Genomic DNA, 26,380 nt, shown 5'->3' on the forward strand with positions numbered 1-26,380 from the left:
AACACCCTCGACCGATCGACATCAGGTCATTTGTCCCCGGTTGCTAATAACGAGTGCTGCAAATGCGCGTATATGGTACACGTACAGAATAACTTTTCGACCATGATAAACTGTTGAAACGTTTTTATGTTTAAATTATACATTTTTCAAAAAATTCTCATTTGCAGGAAATGTGCTTGTGTGCCACGAGACTATACTCTCCAATTTCCGCACCTCTTAACGAGCAAACTGTGACAATATCAACTTTTGTTTTTCAAACTGGAGCACCGTTTTTTTTACGCAAATCATCATTCGGTTCATTCTTTCTGGAATATTTTCCATGTAACAGTAATTACATTTCGACCAGTACTTTCGGAATTATCGAATTTATCTACGAAGAACTTGTTATAATTTCTTTGGTTTTTCGATAAAATTATGTCAACTGTCATTTTATTCAATTGCAGTTCACCACTGCCTCGATATGATGTGGATTTAATCGTAATTTTTATCTCAGTAATACAGTAAATATCGTTCAGAAAGAACATTTTAACATACAAATTATTGCACACTTTTTATACTCAGCTGTAAATTTAAATAACGCCAAGAGTACTGGCTGTAATTTAATTGTGTAGTATCGAGAATTAAATGGATATATACTGCGTATAAATATGGTGTTCCTATTTGAAAAATAAAAGTTGATATTACCACAGGATGTTCCTTGAAAGATTCATAAAATTTATTGGAAAATATAGAATTCAAGTACATTTTCCAAAAATTAGAATTTGAAAAAATGCGTTAGTTAAACAAAAAAAACAACGAGAAGGCTTATAAAATCCCCCTGTACATAACATAAGTACAACGTATTTAAAGGAAGAAACTGTGTGCGCGCAGTACGTTGTTCGATATTTTGCTGCTATACAAAAAAGTAGTTCGATCGTACATGGGTTAAACAAACTTTTCGATTACACTTACTTTCACAAACAATTATAATAATTAAACAATATTAATGGCAATGACGAGCATATCGAAACAGATTTCGAGTCGAAACGTTTTGTCATCAGTTGCTGCTGTGGCTGTCGACGAATAAAAAAATATTAAGAATATTATTATTATGGTATAAAGGCCCTTCCACACTAAATATGTCGGCATCCGTTGCGTTGACGTACGTTGATGTAATCTTTTTAAACTCTACTTGTTTAAATACGAGTCCGCACATGTGATACGACGCGTCAAAAACCGTATTCGTTGATACGTCGCGTCAACGTACGATATAAAATTACTATCAGATAAATACGTCGAACGTATCGTATATTTGTATTTAATCTATATTAGATTATTATCATTATTGAAGTTCCCTAATCTAATCGATTATTTCTCAGCTATTATTATATTCTTTGAGTACAACCCACAATATTTGTCGTTATTCTACCGTTGATTGGACAGACAATAATATTCTTAATATGGAAGAAAACCTAATTATTGAAGTAAAAGTAGACCAATGTTTTATGTTGATACTCTAGGATCATATAAAAGTTCGGATTACAGAGAAGATGTATGGAAAGAAATAGCTAATGAGCTTAAAGCTGACGGTAAGTAATATTTAGTTGTTTTAATTATATTAATTAAATTACGTTTAAGTAAATTATATTACTTAACAATAACACATATTAACGTCAATTATAACTAAGTAATTATATGTAAAAATACATTTAAAAAAAAATTATTTATTTATTTACATAAATTCATATTGCCAAGGAATTTCTCCGACAGGTGAAATAAACCAATCAGCAAAATAGTTTCGTACATCAATTGCGCGTCTAGTTGGTCTATTGTAACTGACTACTTTAATAAGTTTTCATTAATTGTTTCAGAATTTTCATAGGTAGTTTGATTTTTTTCTGTTATTACAAAATTGCGTAGAATACAACATGTCAATGCAATACTTGTATCACAAGGTACATTGAATTTAATTCTTCTAAGAAGTACTCGCCGTTTATGTGCTGAATTCCAAAAGCGTTTCCTACGACGCGTCGGACTCTTGAAATTCTATAATTTGTTACTCGATCACATTCTGTTAAATTTTTCCCGGAAAACGGTTTTAAAATTTTTTTTTTTTTATGGAAATTCTTCATCACCAATTAAAACTAATGGAACGCATACTTCAGTGTCTGATAACTTTTTAAAATCTGTAACATGTAAAGTCGAATGATTTTGGGTCACCTATAATTTTTCAAAATTGCTATTTGCAAATACGAATATACCGCCATCGCTATTATGATCATACGCACCTATATCTGTCATAATATACCTATAATCTGCATCAACAACTGCCATAAGTACAATGAAAAATGTTTATAATTTTAATATAAAAGTCTCGAATTCTTCGGGCAAAAATCTGAAACGTGTTTCCCGTTGACCGCCTCGACACATTTGGAATATTTAATTTAAAATAAAATTGTTGAACAGTTTTATCCCAATTTTTTTCAATGTCAATTTGTGGCATATATAATGTTTTGAGTATAGTTGAAATTGCCTCACATGTTTCCTTAACAATTGCATTAACAGTTGACTCCCCAAGTCGAAAATTGTATGCTAAATTCCGAAATGATGCACTAGTTGCTAAGTATCTAAAAAGATACTAAAATTAGGTGGAAATTAGAAAATTAGTGCCTTATAAGTTAATATTGATTTTTATTTATGTTGTTATTTAATTTAAAAAGTCAATAGTGTAAAAAAGATATGGTGATCATTAAGAGATATATTTATAAAAATGCATAGAGTATAAAAACTTTCTGGTGATTCTGGAGACGGTAAAATATCAAAATGGTCATATTATTCCCAAATATGTCATTTTTGATCCCATACATAGACTTTAGAGAGTAATTTTATGATTTATTAAAATGCCTGCAACATAATATGTATAATACAATACAATTTTTCTAAAATAACTATTGTTATTATTGTTTTCATCAGGATCATGGGGAATTATTCGAGTGGCAGACATTTCTATTCACCAAGAACACAAAAGTCCAACACAAGAAGCTAATATTGATAATGTATTATAAGCACCAGACATAATAATAAACAAATTGAACATATTATGTTGTCTAATACAAATAATTTAAAATCATTAGCTTCTGAAAAACGTACACATGTACCTTCAGAAAATAAAAATGATATTGACGATAAACTTATAAATCTCATTACGAAAGATGTTGATATCGATGAACAATTTCTGTTAAGTCATCTTCCAGCATTAAAACGTATGACATCAAGACAAAATTCTATAGCAAGAATGAAAATACAACAAGTTATTTTTGATATTGAATTTGGAACTAGAAATAATTATTCGCCTTTCTCCGAAATTTCTACCTACTCATTTACATCAACATACACATCCACAGTTTATAATCCTCAAAACAACACAGAAGACAGTGGCTTCCCAGGAATTAAGTATTATTCGTTATAATTTATACGTAATAATATTATTATAATAATTATATAATGAATATAAAAAATGAATATATTACCTTAAATATAAATATATTACCAATTGTTCCTTAGCATGTACACATTTTCTAAGATTGTGTCGTTTTTGGTAAGTAAATTTTTCAAAAGTGCGTATAATATATCATATTGATATTTATCCATTCTGGAGGTGTTGAAATATCGGTCTGGAAATGTTTAAATTTCAACACATAATAAATTCTCTATATATAAATAATAAATAAATTCTCTATTCACAAATCAAATTTTGTTCATGGAATGGACCCAAATTCTAATTTTATTTGTTTTCGTCTTCTCAATATCAATAACACCAATACTTTTTTAGATTGCATGGATAACGTCATATTTTGTCAATTATTTAACTCACTAATTATAATTAATAAGTATATAAACTGTGTAATTAAATAAATATTAAACTTAAAAAATAACACAGGAAAGTACAAACTACCCACACTACTACTACCTGTGCACTACACACAAACCTAAATAATTCATAAACAATGAACGTATTGTAACGACGTACGTAAATGGACGTATTCAGTGTGGGACCCATATGCGTCGCGTCATACGCATAATTTTGACGTATTGGTAGTAAGTACGTCGAAAATTACGTACTTTGACGGATCTATGAGAAGGTCTTAATACATACTATATGGGTACTGTCACCGGAAGGATATATGTATACGGGTTGTGCGACTGTGTACGTCGACTGGGCCGAGTGCCGAAAACTCACCAACGATCGATTTTTAATTTTATAAGTTTTGGGAACGTATACTATAATATGCATAATCCAATCCACGTGACGTTAATTCGATTTTTAAAGATAAAAATTCACAAAAAATAAACTTCTAGTAAGACATTTAACGAGATCTAAAAGTAGATTATGAAAGTATTTTTTTTTTATTACAAATACGTTTCAAATATATATATATATATAAACTAACCGATTTATCCTCTTTAAGCTTATAAAATTTCGAATTTTCAGAGAAACTTAAGAAATTACTTCCTAAACAAACACATGAAATATGTATATTCGTGCATAGTTATAAGTATCTCTACTTGTCGTAGTCGCTTTTACTTCGATAAGTCACGCGGGTGCACTGTTCTCTCTATATGATAAGTTGAATTTTTTGAGATTATAAAGAAAACTAAAAAAAAAGGAATTTGAACGAACAAGATAAAATAGTTTAAACTTCAAATAATAATTTTTATGCAAATAATTTTTTTAAAACTACGTATATAAAATGCTTTTAAGACAATTTTAAAGATATTTAGTACTACAAAGTCTAATTTAGTAATAGAAAAATGCAGGCATGCGAAACACGCGTGATCAATGTCTTTGGCTTCCACGCTGTAATGCCTGAATACCTGCACAACATTTTTACGTTAAAAAAATTAATTGTACAAGCTTAATTTAATTCTAGTCTAATTTTTTAGAAAAATACATATTTATAAAATAAAATTCACTAAACTTTATGTAATTTTACCAGTTAATAATATTCTTTGAATTGGGACATTTATCCGTAGAAATTTGAATGTAGTCGTTTGTATATTTATATTTTCATCATTTTTAAGCATTACGAGTATATCGTTACTTATACTATATTGAACAATATCATATCATTTAATAAAAATATATAGGAATAAAATATTAGAATTTACAAAATAATAATTAAAATAATAATAATAATAATAATATGTTTATTAATATTTCTATTAATTGATAATTATTATAAATTAATAAAAATATTTTTTGAAATTCTATGTAAAAATAATAAAGTGCTAGAGTAGGTTGAAAAATGACAAAAAATTAAAAATTTAAATAAGCCGGTAATATAAAATAAACGCATTAAATGATTCGACATCGTATGATATAACATTATTTTTGACTGATAATGTTAGAAGATACCGTATTTATCTATCGTTAGTTACATTTCATATAATTTGGGAGAAAAATTTCACAATAATGACATGTCAATAATACACGTGAAAAATGAAAAATTTAAAATAGTGTTAAGAGTGTTGTAAGTGACAAACTTGAAACTAACAATATATATTATAAAATTGATTAATCGGAGAGCTGAGATATTTGGCAAGATAATACAACATTAATATCTGAAATGTCCGATGGGCTAGTAATTTATTTAAAATTATAATGATTAATGTTACTGGAATGGTACATTGTCTATGTGTATTTAGATTAAAAGTGTCTACTACTGATCGAGCAAATTTAAGAGAGTTTTCTCAATAAAATTACATGGAAACAACGAGAAATATCGAGTAATAACCAGTCACTAACAATGAGTAATACATAAGAAAAATAACGAACAGAAGACTGTGACAAATAGTAAAAGTTAAATGTTTATACACTTAAGTATAATGCTTATGGCACTTCAAATGCGATAATTTCTTTTGTGGAATCCAAGTAACACTTGAAAGTAGCAAAACCATTGTTTACAAACGTGTTAAATTAGTTGAAAATCAGTTGAGCGATTTAATAATCAAAATTAACACATAGGAATTCATAAAAATTTGATACTTAATATCGAATAGAAAAAAAAATAACTACAAATCTTGCACGCAAGTGAAATTATTTAGATTCTTCTAAGTAGTCTTCGATTTTATTGATGCATATACAACATTGATGGTGTTATATTATTATAAATACAGCAGGATGTGACATGTTCATTTTTATGTTTATCTACTAGATGTGTTTTTAATAGCGATGTGATTTTTTTTCCAGTCAAATTGTGTAGTTAAATTCTGCGAGTTAATATTATTGGTGAATAAATTACATAAGCAAATAAATTACTTTTCTGAATAAATTACACCAGAGTTTTTTAAATGTGTAATGTCTCTAATTAATTTCCGGTACAGGAAATCCTAGTACAATCTAAATGTACACTCAGACATACTCATAAACAAGGTGTTTCAATACTTTAATATTGACCATTTATAAAAAAATAGATACAATTTAATTTATTAACATATTTACATATTATCAGTGCTGTAACTAGAGGTCGGAGAAATGGGTGGTTGCCAAGGATGCAGCAAAGAAAGGGGAGCATTTAAGTTAAATTAAAATGGGTTTATTTATATAAAATAAGTGCCAAAATGAAATTCGCTAGTGGCACTAAGGAGAGTAGTCACGGCATTACATATTTGGTATTGTATAATATATTGACAGTGCTAAGTCTGTATAGAAAATACATCTAATTAATAACTAAACGACGAATAACTAAAGTGGACAAAGACCAAAGATATCATTATGACTTAATAAAAATTAAAACAATTAAAATATTTTATGAAGTAATTTTATCAAATAAAATATCATAAATCATAACGTGATTGTTATCTATTTAAGATTCGGAAGATTGATGCTGACAATATAAGTAAATTGTAAAATTGAGAGCAAGCCTTCCTCCTACCCAAATTCCAACTCTACATCAACCAATACCTACTAGTAGCACAGACATAAAAAAAAAAAATCAATTACATCAAACTCATTTTTAGTTATTGGTATATATAAAACTTACTGTTTCCCGAAACTCGAAGCGATAGTGTTACCATCAATTCGATGGTAGTACTCAAGTAAACCTAATTTATTTTATTCGCCACCTACGCAATGATACCCGAATACATTTTATTCGGATATTGCAAATAAATCAAATATCGTATGGATATCGAAGGCGATATCATCAAAAATCTTAACGAGCGAAAATATACATATTTCAAATATCAGACAAGTATATCACATGTTAAACAGCCACATACGAACTGTTATAGAATCGGACAAATGGTCCCCAAAACGTACGGAATGTCATGTACGAGCGATGCGTATTGACAACTGTGCTTAAACTTAAATAATTTATAATTTCCAAAAGTATATGTTTATGGGAAAAAAATAAATATAAGATAAATAATATTTTTTGATAAAAAAAAATCCCATTACAACATTAATCCATGGTAATGATGGTGAATATTAAGAATCGACGTTTATGACAGAAAATATCGATTTGAAAAAAAAGAAAACCGGAGTGATTCATAATCTGAGTACTTCATCACGCATACACCGTTGCTGTATATTAACCGCGCATTATGAATTTCATACCATTAGACAAGGTATGGGAATTTTTTCAAAACAAAATTGGATAAGTTTCTCAGAAAAGAAAAAGTGGAAAAGGATAGTTGAAGATATCAACTACGTAAATGCCATATTAATTAACTTTGAAAGTGTATTTTGTCTTATAAATATATTGGACATTTCTCCCGTTTTTTCAAATTAATTTAAATCTTATGCATCATTCCTAATAAATGATCGGGACTGCGGCGGTATAACCTCTCGTTTTCCAAATGTCTCGCAAAAATGTTTAAATAACTGATTTGTGGTGTCTAAACACGTGGCCGCTCACACACCTTGAGCTGGACCATTTATTTTCCCTTTTTTTTTTTTTTTTTTTTCCTATTTATAGATACGGTGTTATGATTAGCTTTGCCCCGAGCCATATAATATGTGATCGTATAACTTTTCAATCATTTTGAGATGATGAAAAATGAAAATCCAATACTTCGTCCGAAAACGTGCTAGACTGTGTAAGATTTTGAAACGTTAAAAAACGAATCCTTAATATAGGGTTTTCAAAAAAGAATAGAAATACAGTAGCGATCGTACATTCATATTTTTATAATAAACATGACTGAAAATACGATGATTTTTGTTTATTCTTCACCCAATGTTGTCTTTATGGAATATAAAATCCGTAACTGCAAATAAAAGTGCGTACCTATATTATAGTATATAATCGTATTTCGCATTTTTCGGTTCTACAGAGAACACATAAACGTATTGTGTTCTCTACATACTTTTTTTTTGTATAATAAATCGTGTGTGTATGTGTTTGTGAGTATGTACGTGTGTGTGTTTAATGTGTTAGTTTTATGTCAATAGCCGATCATTCTCGATTTAATGTTAATTTTTATTTTATAACTTAAAAAATTATGAAATAAAATCTGAACCTTTTGTATATGCTCACATATATTTAAATGTTACTTTTAATACGTTTCACATAAGTGGATTATTAAACGTTTTTCTTTTTTTTATGGCGTACAGGCACGTCGTTTGTTGGAAGGAGGGGGGAAGTCATTAAATTAATGGGTCCGTCAATAATAAATGTATACCAAGAAGAAATGAAAAAATTTAATAGGTCGATTTTAAATGTTCACAACACCGCAGCAGTCTAAATGGTCTACAAAAGTTCACTGGTGCACAGCGTCAAGATGCAACGTTTGTTGAAGTATCAATAGTGCATAATGCAGGCGCCTTCATAACAGTTCAATACGAAGCCGCAATAACCATGCGCGAAGCGTTCGTGCTGACAAAAGTGTCTTGAGAAAGGTGTATACAAATTGTTTATTGTTCGGCGAACGGTGAATGATGAAAAATAATGCAGACCGTGTACAATAAAATACGGGCGGTGTTGAAATGAAAATATATATATATATATATATATATCATGGATCTCAATAGAGATATGTACACGCGAAAAATTAAAGAAAAGAAAATTCATCAATCAAGCTTGTGCAACGTATTGTGATAACATTTAATATTATGTACAATAATAGAAAAACTCACGTTCGCACCTCAACCGCGACCACTTCTTAAGACGTCCTAATAAGGATTTAATACAATAAACGAAATATCAAATACGTTACATTGTCTACTTATATAAGGTTCACATACATTTTTAACATTTCCAGGACACATCGCAGCATTATACAATCAAAAACATAATATGGTTTATCATATTTAGCATTTATACATCATTAGATTTTTAAATTCACGTAATTTTTTTCACAATTATTAATATTTCCATTTGAACTTTTTTTTTTTATCCATTTTAAGTAATAATTAGAATTCGAAAAAATTTTGAAACTTGTTAAATTTCAGAATTTCTTTAAGTTTTAAAATTCGTTAGTCAATTTCGACCATTACATTTACAAATATACTATCCGATATATTTCAGAAATCTTTTACGTTACTATTTTATATTTTCACGATAAACGTAGTAGCTATGATATAAAATCATAAGCACACGTGATGTCTTTCTGCTGCCGTGCTGTGCCAGCGAGAACTTGACGATTACATTATTCGTGGAACACGTAAATATTTAATAAGTTTTCTGCGATTAATTCTATAAAGTTTCACCATATTACCTCGTGGGAAAAAAAAACTTATGAACACATATGACCGATTCGCACGTAAAACATACGTGATAAATAATATTATACTTTCGAGTAAATTTGTTTTTTCCGACAACGTTAATTTCCTGGCGTTTTTAATTATTTTGGAAAACTATCGTAAATCATACACTCGTTTGTAATGCATATTATATATAGCTACTGTATTTAATGCATTCATTTTACAAAGAAATAATAATAAAAAATTAAATAAACGTATAAAACAAAAACAAACAAAAAAAAATCAAGCATTTCGATCAATAATACATGGCATGAAGGAAACTCAAATTTTTATTTTTTTTTTTTATTTCATTGGCTAATTTATGCATTTTTTGATGCACTGCAAAATTATACTTGCATTATTTTAGTTATATGTTTATACACATTTATCGTTGTAATAACATGCGATACGAAAAGCACATGCAGTAGTGTGCGATAAAGTATTATGTGATAGGTCGAGTACCAAAATAGAATAGAATCGGTGCACACGAATCGCGTCCCGAAATCGCTTTTCCATAAGAATTGCGCTCCGAATTTTCTAAAACGACTACTAGAATTGCGTCCAGACAATCTTTGACTACATTCCAAACTGGAACTTTAATCATAAAGGATTGTCGATAGCAAATCATTACCAAGCGCGGATCTAGATATGAAAAAAGTGGGTACTAGTAAAGTGAGTTACTGTCATAATTCGTTGCGCACGTCGATTTATACGAAGTTTTTCTTCCATCTAATTTTTTAAATATTTTAAGTACCTAAGTCCGATATAGTTTTGCCAAATGTTTAAGGGTTCTTTGGTCCTCATAGACCCCCCTTGTATCCACGACTGGTCATTGCTAATGGTAGGTTAAACGTATTGATTTTTTTGATTTTTTTTTTTATCGTTGTTATGCAATTAGAAGGAAATTATTTAAATTATTTTAAATTATAATTATATTAGAATATCAAAAAATAAAAAAATTTAATTTAAATTTAAAGGATTTAGAAGACCAGAGAAAATTTGAACGATATATTTTTGTTACGCCGAATTTATAAAATTGCCAATTTCATGAAAGCAGCAACGTTGTCGCCGAATACGTGTAATCGACAATTTGGCTACCAAATTAACGAAATCGGAAAATTTCGATTGCTGATTTCGTGAATTAGGCAGCCTTTTTCTGCCGATTGCACGAATTCGGTAACACATTATTATGATATAATTACAAATAGTGGCTTATGGAAGTAATTAAAAATTTCCTCCCTCCATTAAAAGTTGGTGACAATGTACTGGTGTCAATCCCGTCTGTAGATCAAGGGCGAGGTGATACAATCCAACCTTCTTGCAATTATCATAGAAAAAGATGATAAATTTCGTATTGGGACTAAAGAAGGGATTTTAAGCACATGGCTGGAGCGGAACAGTTTGGCAGCTACAAAGTACTGTTCCTTGACGACTGCAGACGTTCAACAAAATTAATATTCATTACGGGAACTTGTTAGATTGGGATCATTTGAGACCGAACAAAGCTATTGATTGGCTATATATTGACGTACTTGTCGTATGAATTGAACATCTAAAAAGTGCACATGTAAAAAAATAATATGATATGTAATTCGGCGTGTAACCCAGGCCATACTTACCAAAATATATTTAAATATAATACAATTTTTTTTATTTACTTTTTTTACACATTAAAATGTATTTATTATTTTATTATACTTCCGGTGTTTTACACATTTATTTAAATTAAATTATGCTTTATAATTTTTTAAAAGGGCCTTGCTGATTTCACACAATCGGCAGTATTATGAACTTTGAGTTGCCGATTTCACGTATTCGACGACAATGTTGCTGATTTCATGAAATCGGCAATTTCATAAATTCGGCGTAACAGTTCCAATAAAATCGAGACGAGTCAGTTGGCCATTTTCGTGTTTACCGTCTAGTCGTTCGGACGCGATTCGCGTAGTCACCCAGAAAACCCCGGACACTATTGATGTGCAGCCAACAGAACGGACGATTGTTGATTCCGCTTGAAATAAGTAGGTAAAAACAAGGTCTATGGTAAATTCCGCCCGAAAAAATATGCAGGTATAAAAATAAATTTGTAAATTCTGCCCGGAAAATGAATATTTTTAAACTAGGCGTTCTGTGACTGTAATATTCGAACGAACATGACACAATTGTATCTCAGACGACAATCGTCAATCATGTCATATCTTATCAGCTTTGCCACATATTGTAGCATAATTGGAAATATCAGATAGAAATATTATAAATTGTGTTCCAATAATATTGAAATAGTATTTTGACTCATTTTTATTGTTATAATTATTATTATTTTTACAATTTTTAACAATTTTATATGATATACACTATACATGACTTATAATATGTGCTAATTATTGACGTAATATGTGAAATATATATTTATTTAAATATCTACTTAATACTTTTGTACTTTTTTTTTGTATTTAAATACCTACTTATAAATTATAATGATTAATCTATGTTGTGTCAGTAATAATATGATTAATAAGACACATTTAAAAATTTGTTAATAACAGTAAGTAATAAATGTATTCTTTATAAACCTATTAGCTATTATACCTATTCTGTTTTGACCGAAAAATATAAATAAATGTAACTTTAATCTTTTAAACTTCATTAAGGAATAAGAACTTCTTACTTATAACTTATAAGTATTATCTTATAATGTATAATCTCATAACTGTCATGTTTTTTTAACAATGGGTAATAAAATAAAAAAATAAAAAACTTATGTTATATGTAGTATGTATTTATTATCAATTTTTTTCGGGTAAAATTTACAAATACCTTATTTAACCTGTAATTAATTTTGGGCGGAATTTACATGCGCCCGACAGAACGACCTGTACCCATAGATCCTTAATTCTTAATGACCGCCCGGTGCGAACCGGTTTCTGCCCCGTCAGCTCGCAGCGGTGAGCAGGCCCGTCACCAGGACACAAGCAAATAACGCATTGCTTTAGGGCGGCATACGAAAATCAGATGAAATATCGGCAACAAACGACAACGATTACCGTTGCGCGTCTTTACTACTGTCGTTATTAGCTCCGCCAACAAGTTGCGACTGCTACTTATTACAGAGCATTATAATTCCTATTCGTAATAGCTTTGATAAACAGCTTTCAGTTTAGGGCAGAAAATATCATAATTATGGGGTTAGATGCTGTTTTCTATGTACGTTTCCATTGACATCAGTTGCCATCAACTTATACGTGGCCGCTAGTCGTCAATGTATTTCAACTACGTTTACATGCATGTGTACGTAAGATTTTCCGCCGTCGCATTAATATTAAACATTTTTAAATTATTTTTATAAATATTAATATTATGAACAGTGTATGTTATTGATCGTGTGTAATAATGTGAATTATAATAATAATTATTATTTCCGTTATTATTTTGTTCACATCGTTACATCGAAGTTTTTGAAACCCGCGCATATTTACAAGCGTGTAACAAACGGTCCGAGTAGTTATTCGCATTTCTTCACGAACAAATAGACATCGTATGGACGATTTTTCGGCACATTAAGCTAAAGAGAAACCTCTAAAGTAAACAAAAAAAAATAACAAAAATTGCACCCAAAAACACACGTTAGACTACGGTTACAATCAGTGATGTTTTCATCAATTTTATTGAAAGTATACTGCGTTGACTGAAAATGAACATTTTTATGATTTAGATGGTGGTGGTAAAGAGGGTGTTATATATTAACAAAATATTGAAATGTATACATATTAATTGTTTATAAAAATTAGAAATTATTATTATTTGAATAAACTGATGTCATCGTGATACCGTCAATAATTATTTCATAATTACACTAATTAATACACTAAACATCAGAGAAAAAATTGAACGTCAAATTACAAAATAAGACTAAAATTAATACATGTAAAACTAATTGGATTTAATACTTCTCTGTGAGGTGCTTGAGACTTGATAGTTTACGTAGCGTTCCCGTGAATTTTCAAAATAGTGTTGAGAGTATACGGCGTATATGTAGTATATCCTATGGGAACACCACTGGTTACAATGGATGCGAGTTTTGATTAAAATGTGTTCTGACGAATTTGTCTGAATAAACGTCTGTTTTCCAATGAAACTGTATGTACTGTCACAGACGAACACGTCAGAAACAGTTGAGCGTTCAGGTTAGTTTGATTTTTTCATGCGACCGGCATTTATTTTGGGTGTTTTCGTGCGTTGAATTTCGAGTGATTTTGTTTATGAACTATTGATTATGATAAATGATCTTGTGTACGAGAACAGGTATTTATGATACATGAATGACAGCAATTATCATATCAGAGATATTTCTCCGCAAAATGAGAGAAAGTTGCCACATCTAATTCATCACTAGCATGTAAGCAACACTAATTTTTCCAGTTGGTCCCTCAATTCTTAAAATAACTTTTAAAACAATTATTTATTGTCTCTTCTAGAAAATAACTTATTGACAATCTTTGTTTTTCACCATTTAACAATAATTCCGACGAGAAACTTTTAAACAACTAACAATTTTTTTAATAAATTTATTTATTACCTAGTAATACATTTGTTGTTACATTTTTTGTTCTTGATATTTCAAGGGGGGGGGGTAACCCCAACCCCCCTCTGAATTTGCCCCTAACAATCAGTAATCACTGTTCACCGCTTCTCCGTAGACAAGAAATGCTTCAGCTGTTCGGGACGGAGGAGTGTACGTCGATAATTTATTACGTCATAGTTAGTAATGTAAACAATAGTTAATTAATCGTTTTACTAACGACATGTTGGTTTTTAATTGCTTCCAAGTATATAGCATTAGACGGCGAGAAGGCCAGCGGTTATTTATATTTTTTCAAGATCCCGGAGCTCTGAAATCTTAAACACGTGTCAACCGGAAGAGGTGATAATCGTCGCGGCGTGCACGTGGATAACGATGCAGATACGTATAGACCAGATTAATAATACATATTTTTAAAAGTGCACACGCAGATCTACGCGTATTCTCACGGATTGCGTGCATAGTTGTTGTCGTGACCAGTCTACTGCAAGTAGGATGACTGTTTCGTTCGCGTGTTTAGAACGTTGGTAACGACGTCGTGTTTTTCGAGCGACTTTGTCCTTTTTTTTCACTTAAGAATTATCACATTTCCGTATTAATAATACAACACTTATGCTGCAATAATACGTAAATAAATAAAAACAATTGAAAAAAAAATAAATGTAAGCAAATTACATTTCTGAACTATGATTTTAATATGAGTCTATGAAGATTTCCATGAATCGGTCGGTTAGCCTTATACAAAAAGCATTCGGACGAGAAGTTTAACGATTATCAATTATCTTATTGATATTATCTATAGTTACAGTTCATTAATCACGCAAACATGAATGGTTGAGTTTCAATTGTCCAAGTTTTCACATAGATTTTAATGATTTAACCGTAAAATTTAATGTTAAAAAACCCATATGACATGGTGCAGTAGCGGAATGCTGCCAAGTGTGAACTCATAATTTAAGTTATTACATATTATATACTAATTATTATTTTAATATTTATAGCCATCGATCGCCAAAGTTAGCCTAAGATATTTGTCACGAGGGACATTGAAGGAATTCAGCTATCGCATTATTAAATAAAAACATTTAAAAAAAATAGTTTTTGTCTTCCATCGTAGGGTCGAGTGAAAAACTGTATGTTAAGCTCCGTAACCTTCCAATAAACGAACTGTTTCTCTCGCAAGCGCATATTATTGTAGTTCCGAAACCACAATTTCCTTTACACTTATCCATCTGTTCGGAATATTGACATTTACACGATCATCCACATCTGATATCTCTACGGTGGCATTTCGATTCAATATATTATTATTGTTCTATCCGATGCGAGGGTATTATAAAAAAAAATTGATCGAAATGAATCTGATCTGGTGAAATCACGATCCCGCAAGATGTGACGCACGTTTTTTTTTCACGTGTACCATGGCGATCGCATATGTTTAATTTTACAGTGTAAACAACTGGAACGCTTTCGTCCAACTATAAAAAAAAAAAAAAAACTTGCCTAAGTAATTAACCCGAGGCAACATCGTAATGTTTGTGTACGTCGTAAAAACCGCCGTAAACGTTTATCGTTGGACGTGCTCTTTTCGGTGATGCACCCGATACAATGATGACGTGCACATTGCGCAGAGGTTTTTAAAAGAACAGAAAATAATTTAGTGCACAATTAACGCGCGTTTACATTATTGTTTCTTGTTAACCATCGCGGTGGTCAACTACAGATACACAGCCCACATAATGTGCTGATAAATATGATCTATGGCAAATGTGTTTGTCGTTTGTACGTGGATCTATGATTAAAAATTCTCTATTTTTATTATGTAACTATGAAGTTAAATGCATTTTAAAAGTTCTAATTACTTATCTTTGGTAACAAAAACATTTTTTTTTAAGATAACCACTGGCAATTTTTTTTTTTTTAACTAAGACGATATACGTCATGTTATTGTATCAACCATACAGTTCTCTGAATTTATTTACCATTCATGTCAGTATAACGTCTCGATACCTACACATCTCATGCAATTACCGTTTTCTTTATAATGTTCACAAATGTTAACAGTTTTTATTTTAGTGTCAATTTTTTCATAACTGTATGCATAAAGCATGATTTACACTAGTCAAATACGTACCGTCAGACACCGTTCCGGAATATGTTTTAATATTTGTTTAAATACAGCAATTCATAATTAAACGTTTCCGTTCCGTTCATAAACGTGGCGAACCGACAGAGTCCGTCCGACATTCCGCGCGAGAATGTTTTGTCGGGACGGCACGTGTCTGATCCGGTCTGAACAGGTCTGTATGATAAGTGTGAATGAACAATAGACATAATATTATAATATCCGTCTGCTGTCATCCACTGGAAAATTATTCACAGTCATATACTTTTGAAGTTGGTACGTATTATAAAAACTTATAATTTTTTTCACTTTTTTATATTCTTCACGCGTGATGAATTTAGAGTTATTAATTGAACTCGTTAGAGACCAAGAATGTCTCTATACATTGTCACAAACATTTTTAAACATATTTCAAACTTAAAATATAAAAAAAGGAGAAAAGAAGGAAACTTATGTAATCACTTTACGATGTTGTAGCGAAAATGTAGGTATGGGAACAATAATAAGTATATTTGAACGGTACAATACGATGTCTGTCAGTACGTGTCTGATTAGTGTGAATCATACTTAAAACATACCGTAAAACCTCCCGATTCTAGTTATCTGGAAAGTTTTCCCGGGTCTGTCTACTTCAATATTATCTATATGTTACACGTAAACTCTCCTCAGTCTGTAATAACTTCTTATGTAAATTATAATTATTGAGCTACAACAACAGTCGAGATATTAATAAAATAATTAGTTAAATTACATACAACAATATAAGTTAAACAATATAAGATGAACATACAGACTTAAAAGCAGACAAATACAATAAATTATTATAAGTCGACAGTTATTATGGACAAATAAAGTTGTCACAGTCCCGGGAGGGGCAAACACGAATTGCGTACCAAATCAAATAAACGTACCTTTTTCAACAAATTGCGTCCCGGACGCAATTCATGTTAATTTTTCACCTAAACTTAATTATTATAAGTTTTTCCTAAAATGATAATGCTATTATATAGAATTGTCAGGTAAAATATAATATAAATCATAAATTATAATCATATTTATAAAAATTTGAAATTGTAAAAACATAATATCACAGTATAAATTATAAGTTATAATTATATATTACTTTAATTTTTTCTGTATTTGTTTTTATTAGCTAGTTTTTTAACATGTCTTAAGTTGGGATTGCAATTGGTTTCTTCAAATCATTCTTATTGGTTTTCTGGGTATTTGTAGTTTTTTTCGACTAATTTTCATCAATAGTATAGAATGGGTTTGCATATTATTATTTTGTTCAAAAATTTAATTTTTCTTACAAAATTAAAAATTAATTTGGAAACCACTAGGAAAAAATTAAAATATGTTAAGTGAAAAAGTAACACGAATTGCGTATGGGGGACGCAATTCTTTTAAACAGGTTCGTTTACCTGATTAGGTACGCAATTCATGTACAACTACAGGGAGAGTTTTCATAGTACATACCCTTCAGATAGAACTGAAATGGAATCTGATGAATTCACATATTATAATAGTTTTCTAGTTTTAAAAAGCGAAAGATATTATCACTGTTCTCATATTATAACGTAAAGTATGGTGTAAAATGTAGACCAAACGTACTCTTAAATATTAAATATAAACACACGTGATTTCAACATCCGGGAGCATTCATTTCCAATCTCGTGACGCGTCAAAAACGTAGGCGCGTCCTTTAAACATATATAGATTCAACAAGTGATCGAGGGAAACCATGTAGATTTTATACATAACAGTACGCGTTCTCACGCACACGCATGCACACACACACGTACGTACGTACGTACACGATAATGAAAAATAAATGCAAGAACAATTCTTTTGGGATGGAAATCCATAAATATACGCGCACCCAGTGGCGCCTCGTGCTATGGTGCACAGGAGCACGTGAACCACCCAAAAAAAATATGTACAAAATGATTAGATTCCTTTTATAAATTATAATTGGTAATTATGTGCATAGTCTGTAATTAATAAAAATATTTATTAAAAAAAAAACTTTCTTTTTGCAGCGTTTCGTGTTGAAAAGTATGTCTATTAACTATTAAATAATTTACGGAGCTCAAATTCGTTGTCCTCTAGGCGACGCTTCGGTTACTAATACATGACCACAATCAATATGTGCACCGGACTTATTTTTATCGTTCCGCGTATCGCGTCAATCATGGAATCAAGATTTTGTGTTTGTGTTTCATATATAATAAGTTATTTTTTTGTAATTTATTTTTATTTTACCTTGACGGAGGAGAGCTTATAAAGCTTGAAATTTTTTTAATTAATACGTTGTATGTACCTACATTTATAACAAAATTAATTATTTTTTACCCGCCTACAAAAGTATCTTACAAATTATTTATGCACCACCTTGTGTGAACCTCACAAGCCGCAACTATAAATCCGCAAGTGATAATAATAGTACATTATTAATATTATTATTATTAGTAGTAGTAGTAGTAGTAGTATTGTACGCCGTCCCTCATTTATTTTCCTCTCACAATCGTAATGGTAGCGCCTATTATATTCAACATTTTACGAATTAATTTTCGGACGATAAACTCTCGGCGGTGGCGAGTACAAAACGCTAGTTTCTTTGTCGTCGACAATCTTCATTGTGGACTACTGTCCACGAAATAACCATTCTCACATTATTTTACTAACTTACACGAAGACAGTCTTCTTGATAAAAGGTGATCCAGTTCATCGTCTGATATTATAGAATGGTATACTCCTACAACTGCGCTTTGATCGGTTTTATTCCCGTCTCTTTCCTCAAACACTTTCTGAACTTCATACGTTTTGATTAGTGTTACATTACGTATTTCTTATTAGTTATGATTTTTCTATTGGAGCCGAAATATAATACAGCAATAATTCTACTTATATTGCATAAAAAATCAAGTCCTGTTATATTAAAATTACAATAATTTAACCCTTACATTATTTTGAAATTACTAAATAAAATTCAGGAAAAATCTTATTCATTTTACTATATTAGAATATAATAAATGAATAATCATTAAAATGATCGCGTTTTTAAGATGTTCTCATAGTGAACTTAATATTATAGGTCTATTAATTATGATTATTAAAACACGAAGCGGCCTAGGAAAACGGGAAATTCGTAAGACCGTCGCAACTTCATCGCATTAGTACTTAAGAAGATCAACGGTACTGCAGCACCAAAAACTACGTGTTTTTAATAACACATTGCAATTCCTATTATTTTTGAATCATTATTTCGAAAAAAAAACAATCGGCAGTTATAAGACTTGATGAATGAATTACTATAAATTAAATGTTATTTTCGGATGTATCGGGAAAAAATACATAATTTTCTTTCTTTTTTTTTTTCAATCACGTTATACCACGACATCCGTTATACACTTAGCCGTTTGCATTCCTTTATAGTGAATTTTTATACAATACGACACGCTCACGAACCGTATAAGAACGCTACTGCCGCCGGCTCGGATTTACATGTTTATGCGAATAAGTATTCGATGCAGACGTCGACTTTCCTCGCTAGATTTCTATTGTTGTCTTACGCGACCAAAGTTTACTCACGTGAAAGTGTATAGTTATAATAATAGTAACAACATAATATTGCGCACGCGACGGAAGCGATGTTTCAATGTGTATTTCCTTAATACCCACGATGAAGTACGCGTTCATGATTTAATATCCAGCAAACATTCATGGTAGATCGTATTTTAAATCGGTTTTTCGTATGATCAACATGCTTTTCGTTAACATATATTTATATTAAATTACATTTAAACAGTACTTATAATCAGCCAAATGCTGCACTACACCTACTACCGAGGCGTTATGATCTTGCCGTTGTTTGCCGTCAAACTTCTTGTAATGACATAGTGTCCTTTTTCAAATATCGAACTTCAATTTTTTATTTCTGTATAATATGATTTTTTTTTTAATAACAACAAAAGTACTTCAAATAAATTAAATTGATAATAAACAATATTTAACATATACCAAATCCTTTTTCAAAATCCTTTTCCAAAATTAATGTATAACCCGAATAACGGTAAAGATTGCCTGACTTCGTTTAATTAGTGTTTGACTACGTAATTTTCAAAATAAAATCATGCTAATTGACGAACTAGTAATAACGTTTTACTTCGAAATTTTCAGTAAAATAATATGAATTAATTCAGAACTCGATATATTTTCGCACGCCTCACACGTTTATTGGTAAATTTAAATCAAAGTCTTCATATGTAAATTGTTTTTTTTCTCATTGGTAATCATGTACCAATAAACACTTGTGAGTACACTTAGTGATGAACTGGAAAAAATCCATTGATAATTTGAATAACTTATCTTAATTCTAAAAATCTGAAAAATAATCGAATAGTATATTTTAGCACAATCATATTTTTCTTTATCCATGTATGTATTAAAAATAATCTAATTATTTTTAATGAAGTTTTTTAATTTTGTTTTTTAACAATCCAAAGATTGGTTAAATGATTATTAAAGTCTCTCTCCATTTTTCTCTATCGCTTATATTTCTCTTTAACACCCAGTATATTCTTATTCCTGTATCTTTAATCACTTGTTTCAAAAATGAAGTTCTAGGCCTCCTTTTTCCAGATTTTCTTTAAATTCTTAACTAAGTATAACTAAAGGTTATCCCCGTATTTACTTTAGATTTTAAAAGTTAAATTTATTAACTTATGATACGAACATTTTATATTTACATTAATAATTAAGGTTAGTTTTTCAACCTATGCATACATTTCTTAAAAAAAAATACTCTAACTGTTCGAATTCAGATCCGTGATGTCACTGGACACTTTCTAAACAAATTATAATTTCTGGTTGAGCCGTACATATTTATATACCTAATAGGTATATACCTATAGGTATTATTATATATTTATATGTGTGTGAATAAAAAACTATGATTTTCTATATTATTTTTTAAAAAATAAACTATTATTTGAATGAATGTGCCAATGTCTTGTGAGCATACACCAAACACAGGAGCGAACTAAGTATTGAGGGGTCTGGGGGGGGTCAACTGGATCTATTACATTTTAATTAATAAATATTTTTTTCCATCCAAATTCGGATATTCTAATAATAAATAATTGATGTTTTACCATTATATTTTAAAATTACATTTTGTATATGGGTAATTACTAAGACACTATCGAGGGCTCAGGAGGCGACCACCCCTATGCCTCCCTGGCTAGTCCACCCCTGACAAAATACATCAAGCGTTTAGGGAGTTAATTCACTTTTAATTTCGTTATATTGAATTACTGAATCGCATAGAGACTATATTTAATTGCACTGATTTTCGTGTGCTGTATAAAATGCATTTCGATTTGCTTACACGGTGACACTGTTGAGTCAGATTCATTACGTATTGCTAATACGTACTGTACAATATATTATCCAATGATATAACGATTTCATTCATCGCGTTGTATTATTGTGTTACACGAGTCATCGAGAAAATTTGACAAACGCATAATTACACAATAAGTGATTCACTTTAGGTACAACATATTTTCAAACAATATTATATAGTCGTCTCACGATCGTGATAATATCACATAGTATTGCGTTCTAATGTATGAACAATAATAAAACGAAAAAAATGTGACAAAATTCCATGATACATCAATGGTGGCGGCGGCGGCGGTTTTATATCAATTGCGTCGAAAATCGCAGGTAAAGAAAGAAAAATTATGAGATGGAAAAAAGTATACATCTATTGTGCCGATCGATATTTAAGTTAATAGATTTTGTGATTACCTCATTGATACATATATTGATGAAAATGCAACTTTTCCCCCGTATCTTTGGTCATCGTGTAACATATCAGGCGAAAGAACAACAAATGCCTGTGGGGCATTTCACACAGCGTTTGGGAAATATTTTTATTCACCCCATCCAAATATTTTTATTTTTTATGAAGTTTTAAAAATAATGTAACGCAACAGTCATAATACGTGTTCTCTTAATTATCATAAATAAACAAAACTCTAAATTTATGACAAAAAAATAAATAGTAAAATAGACATAACTAATTTTAATATTAGATCTATCTAATATATATATATATACTATTAGTGTTAATACCAAGTATGTAGAATGATAAGTTTGATTTTAATTTTAATTTTTGTTTTTAACTATTGTAAAACTTGTACTATATAGTTTTTATACCAGCGCAATAAATGTATACTATACAGGCAGTGTCCCAAATTCGGCGCAATTGACGAATACCGGCGACGGTGTATCGTTACGATAAATACATAAATAACTACCGTACACACAAACTTTCAGAACATCTAGCAGCGGCCTTGACAAAACACGTGTATAATGGTTATACGGATCACTATTGTCGACGAGCAAACCGGATCTCGGTCATCCAATGTCGTTCGATTACATCATTCCGAATTACAATACTTTGTTCGTTGTTTTTTATTTTTTTTTCACTTAAAAACTCGTCTCTCCACATCTACCATCTCGGTACAAGGATAAAATTTCTGACAAACTCATCGGTCATCTCGTTGTATCTTTCCTTTTCATTGCGGTATGTCTAACACCGGGGTTTCAATAACGTTTTCGATGAAGCAGTGTGATCCTCTCAAAAACGACGTTCGATCACTTGAGCACTGTATGAGAAGAGAAACGTACGTGTGAACGACGCTCGCGCGCGCGCACACGGTCAACCGTTAATTATTACATGACTCGGTAAACTCTCTAATTACCGTACGTTTTATTCGCCGCTCAGCCGCTTGCGAGAAAAAACATTTTTACGGTTCCGCGTCCTTTAAACGCAAATGACGATAACGAACGAGCTCCGAATATTATAACCGAATAAAAAAATAAATATCAAATTAGAAATCTACGGTCGGTTTATGTGAAAGAAAAACAAATTCAACACGTTAAATCGTGTGCTGCGTACTCGTGACGAGTACGGAACCATCATCATCAAAACGTTTATTTGGATGCGCAGTTTAAATTTTGGATTAAAATTGTGATAAGCTGTAATTTGCTAGACGCAAGAGTAAAACTGTAAAAGTTTCATTACAACACATTGGTCATAAATAAACGTAATAAAAACGCGGTACAATCAAATGTTTATACATACATAGGCTTGAGCGCTCCTGTATTTCAAGGAGTTCCTATAATTATTTTAAGTTCTAAATTAACAAAATAATTTCATAAATTATAATGTACAAAATAAATAATTAAACATAAGTTTAGTTGTTTATTTAATACTGAGATATCTTAGTCTCAATGAATATGTTTCCTTGAATCTCGTACATTTTTCTCAGATAGCTTCAATTATTTACGATTATACTTTTGTAATAATTTGTAGTTGTTATATTATCATATGTTTTTCACGATAATTTAGAAAAATAAACTTAAACTGTAGGTCCTCGTTTATAATATATTGGGGGGGTGTCCAAGTACACCCGGTGTCCTCCGTCCCCATGCCAATGTACACACGTATATACATCAACAGTACCGTGCCTAGTATAATTAGCGCCCGGTGCCAAAAATCATTTTTAGCACCCTCATCCCTCTATAAAATATTTTTGAGCATACCTAACCTTAAACTATAAAGAGACTACCTAAGAATATGGGGTTTTATGTAACTTCTTATTTTGTATTTATTAAATTAATAAAAGAAATAATCAACGACTAAAGAACAATATAAGTAATATAACTCAAACTGATTCTTTGACGCCATGTTTTCTCACTCTAGTCTACCTACTTGAACAAGTTACCCGCGAATTTAATTTCTATATTTAAATCTATAGTTCCCGTTATACCAGTCAAAGTATGGTTCAACGATCTCACTCTTTCCAGATCCCTCGTAATCAAATTTAATCGATTACACACAGACCATTATCTCTTACCATGTTGCTTGCAACTTAAATCTTAATGATTCCCTTCCAGTGATGCAATTAACGGGAGTATTGGATGTAAAATTCACAGAAGCCTCGTGATCTCTTCTGATATTACCTTTGTCCCTTACAATATTTCTACTATAATCTGTAATATACACATATTATATTGTCTATTTTAATATAATAACAATAAATAATATGTCTGGGCATTTTCATATGGGCCCCTTATCTTCAAGTTCCGCCACTGTTCCCTTCTCTGCACACTCCATTTAGAAAAAAAAAATCTGTATTCTATTTTATATTCTCCTTGAATGCCCTTCCTTTCCTACCAAACGCAATATCCTAATTAGTCTCTCAATAACCCATTCAATACTTCAACATTCTAAATTTCAAAATCTGCTCTCATTCTAATTATTTCCTTCGTTCATAAGGCTGATTTCTGTATACAATCTTTTATTATTTTAATAATTTTATAAATGATATATTATTGTTAATTTGTCATCTCGTCGATTTCGGGGGAAAAATAAGCGACATCGTCGATCAAGACAATGTTAATGATTTCGACTACGCGCGATACCAAGGCATTAAACGTGTTAAATATTTTAAATTAAATAATAAGGTTAACTTTCAGTAATTTTACTCAGATTATAAAAAAACTTAAGGTGCCCAAGTGTTAATGGCACCCGGTGCACACGCACCTTTCGCACCCCCCATAGGCACGGCCCTGTATATCAGTATATATCATATTATAACTTAAATTTATTATTGAATCGCAAAATATTTGGAATTTTATGATTGAAAAATTGTGCATGTCAAGTACAAAATTTGATTTTATATTATTTAATGTTAAGCTATAACTCACCAGTTCACATAATAAATTCGAACAAAATAAACCTACTACTATAGGGTGATCAGACATCCCGTTTATAACGGGATTATCCCTTTTTGATCATCACGTCCCGTTTTCCCGACAAAATTTGAATGAGATGATTTTTGTCCCATTTAAATCTCGTTATTTCCATATTATTTAAAAACTATAATAGTTTTGAAATGCTGCATTATGTTGTTTGATGAATAATTAAAAGAAAACATTTTATTTTTTAGATTATTTTACTGAAAAAGGGTAAAATAAAAAGTAAATAATTGATTATGATATGACAGAGATTTGGACTTTAACTATCGAGATTTGTGTGAATGTGAATATGTGTGAATGTATATGGATGAGGGTTTTTTTTTGGGGGGGGGAAGAAAAACAGCTGTCCCATTTTTTTATTTTCTTAACATCGTCACCCTATACTACCATGATAATCATTGGGAACAATTTTTATTTAATATTCAATCGCATAGTTCTATATTGTGATTAAATCTCCTTTCGCATCATAGAAATACGTAATTTTTTAAAAATAATATTCTTAAACAATTTTATTTTTCTGAGTAACAAATATTAATGTTTCGATTGGTTCCACTTTATAGGTATATTCGATTACATTAGAAATACGTTTTTATTTCAAAATTACGATATGATCTAAATCAGTCTTTCTCAAAGTGGGTGATAGCGCCCCCCTGTGGGCGTTGGTAGTCTTTAGGGGGCGGATGGATGCCCGAAGAAATTTTGAGGACGTTGAGTTGGGTTTAGGGGGCAATACAAAAAAAAATATATATAAATATTATATTATATTAAAAAAAAAGTCTCATTTATATATTTATACATAATAAACATACTTTTAGAATTGATCACAAATGAGGAAATCAAATTCAAATTCAAAAATGGCTATCAAGAATTTTGGCTGCAAAAGCCAATCATGAAACTGTACCCTAGTTTATGGTCGATTGTTCAACGATTTCTGATAGCATTCCCATCATCGTATTTGTCTGAACGTGGATTTAGTGCTGTAGCAACACTGCTAACAAAAAAGAGAAATCGGTTGCTTGTTACTGAACGCGGTGATTTACGGCTGTTTTTGAGTAAATTTGAGCCACCTATTAACAAACTCGTTAATGCGCATCAAGTTCATCCATCACATTAA

General features: G+C 30.6%; 1 protein-coding gene across 1 annotated transcript; it reads left to right on the top strand.

Annotated features, from left to right (window-relative positions):
* The first annotated feature begins 1,477 nt into the window (after positions 1-1,477).
* On the top strand, positions 1,478-26,380 carry LOC112684046. Its single transcript, XM_025555345.1, has 3 exons — positions 1,478-1,568; positions 3,114-3,242; positions 26,082-26,380. The coding sequence occupies exons 1-3, from the start codon at positions 1,478-1,480 to the stop codon at positions 26,378-26,380; spliced, it is 519 nt and encodes a 172-aa protein (XP_025411130.1).

This window comes from Sipha flava, unplaced genomic scaffold (genome assembly GCF_003268045.1).
Source record: "Sipha flava isolate LNK unplaced genomic scaffold, YSA_version1 23_pilon_pilon, whole genome shotgun sequence".
Taxonomy (NCBI): Eukaryota; Metazoa; Arthropoda; class Insecta; order Hemiptera; family Aphididae; genus Sipha; species Sipha flava.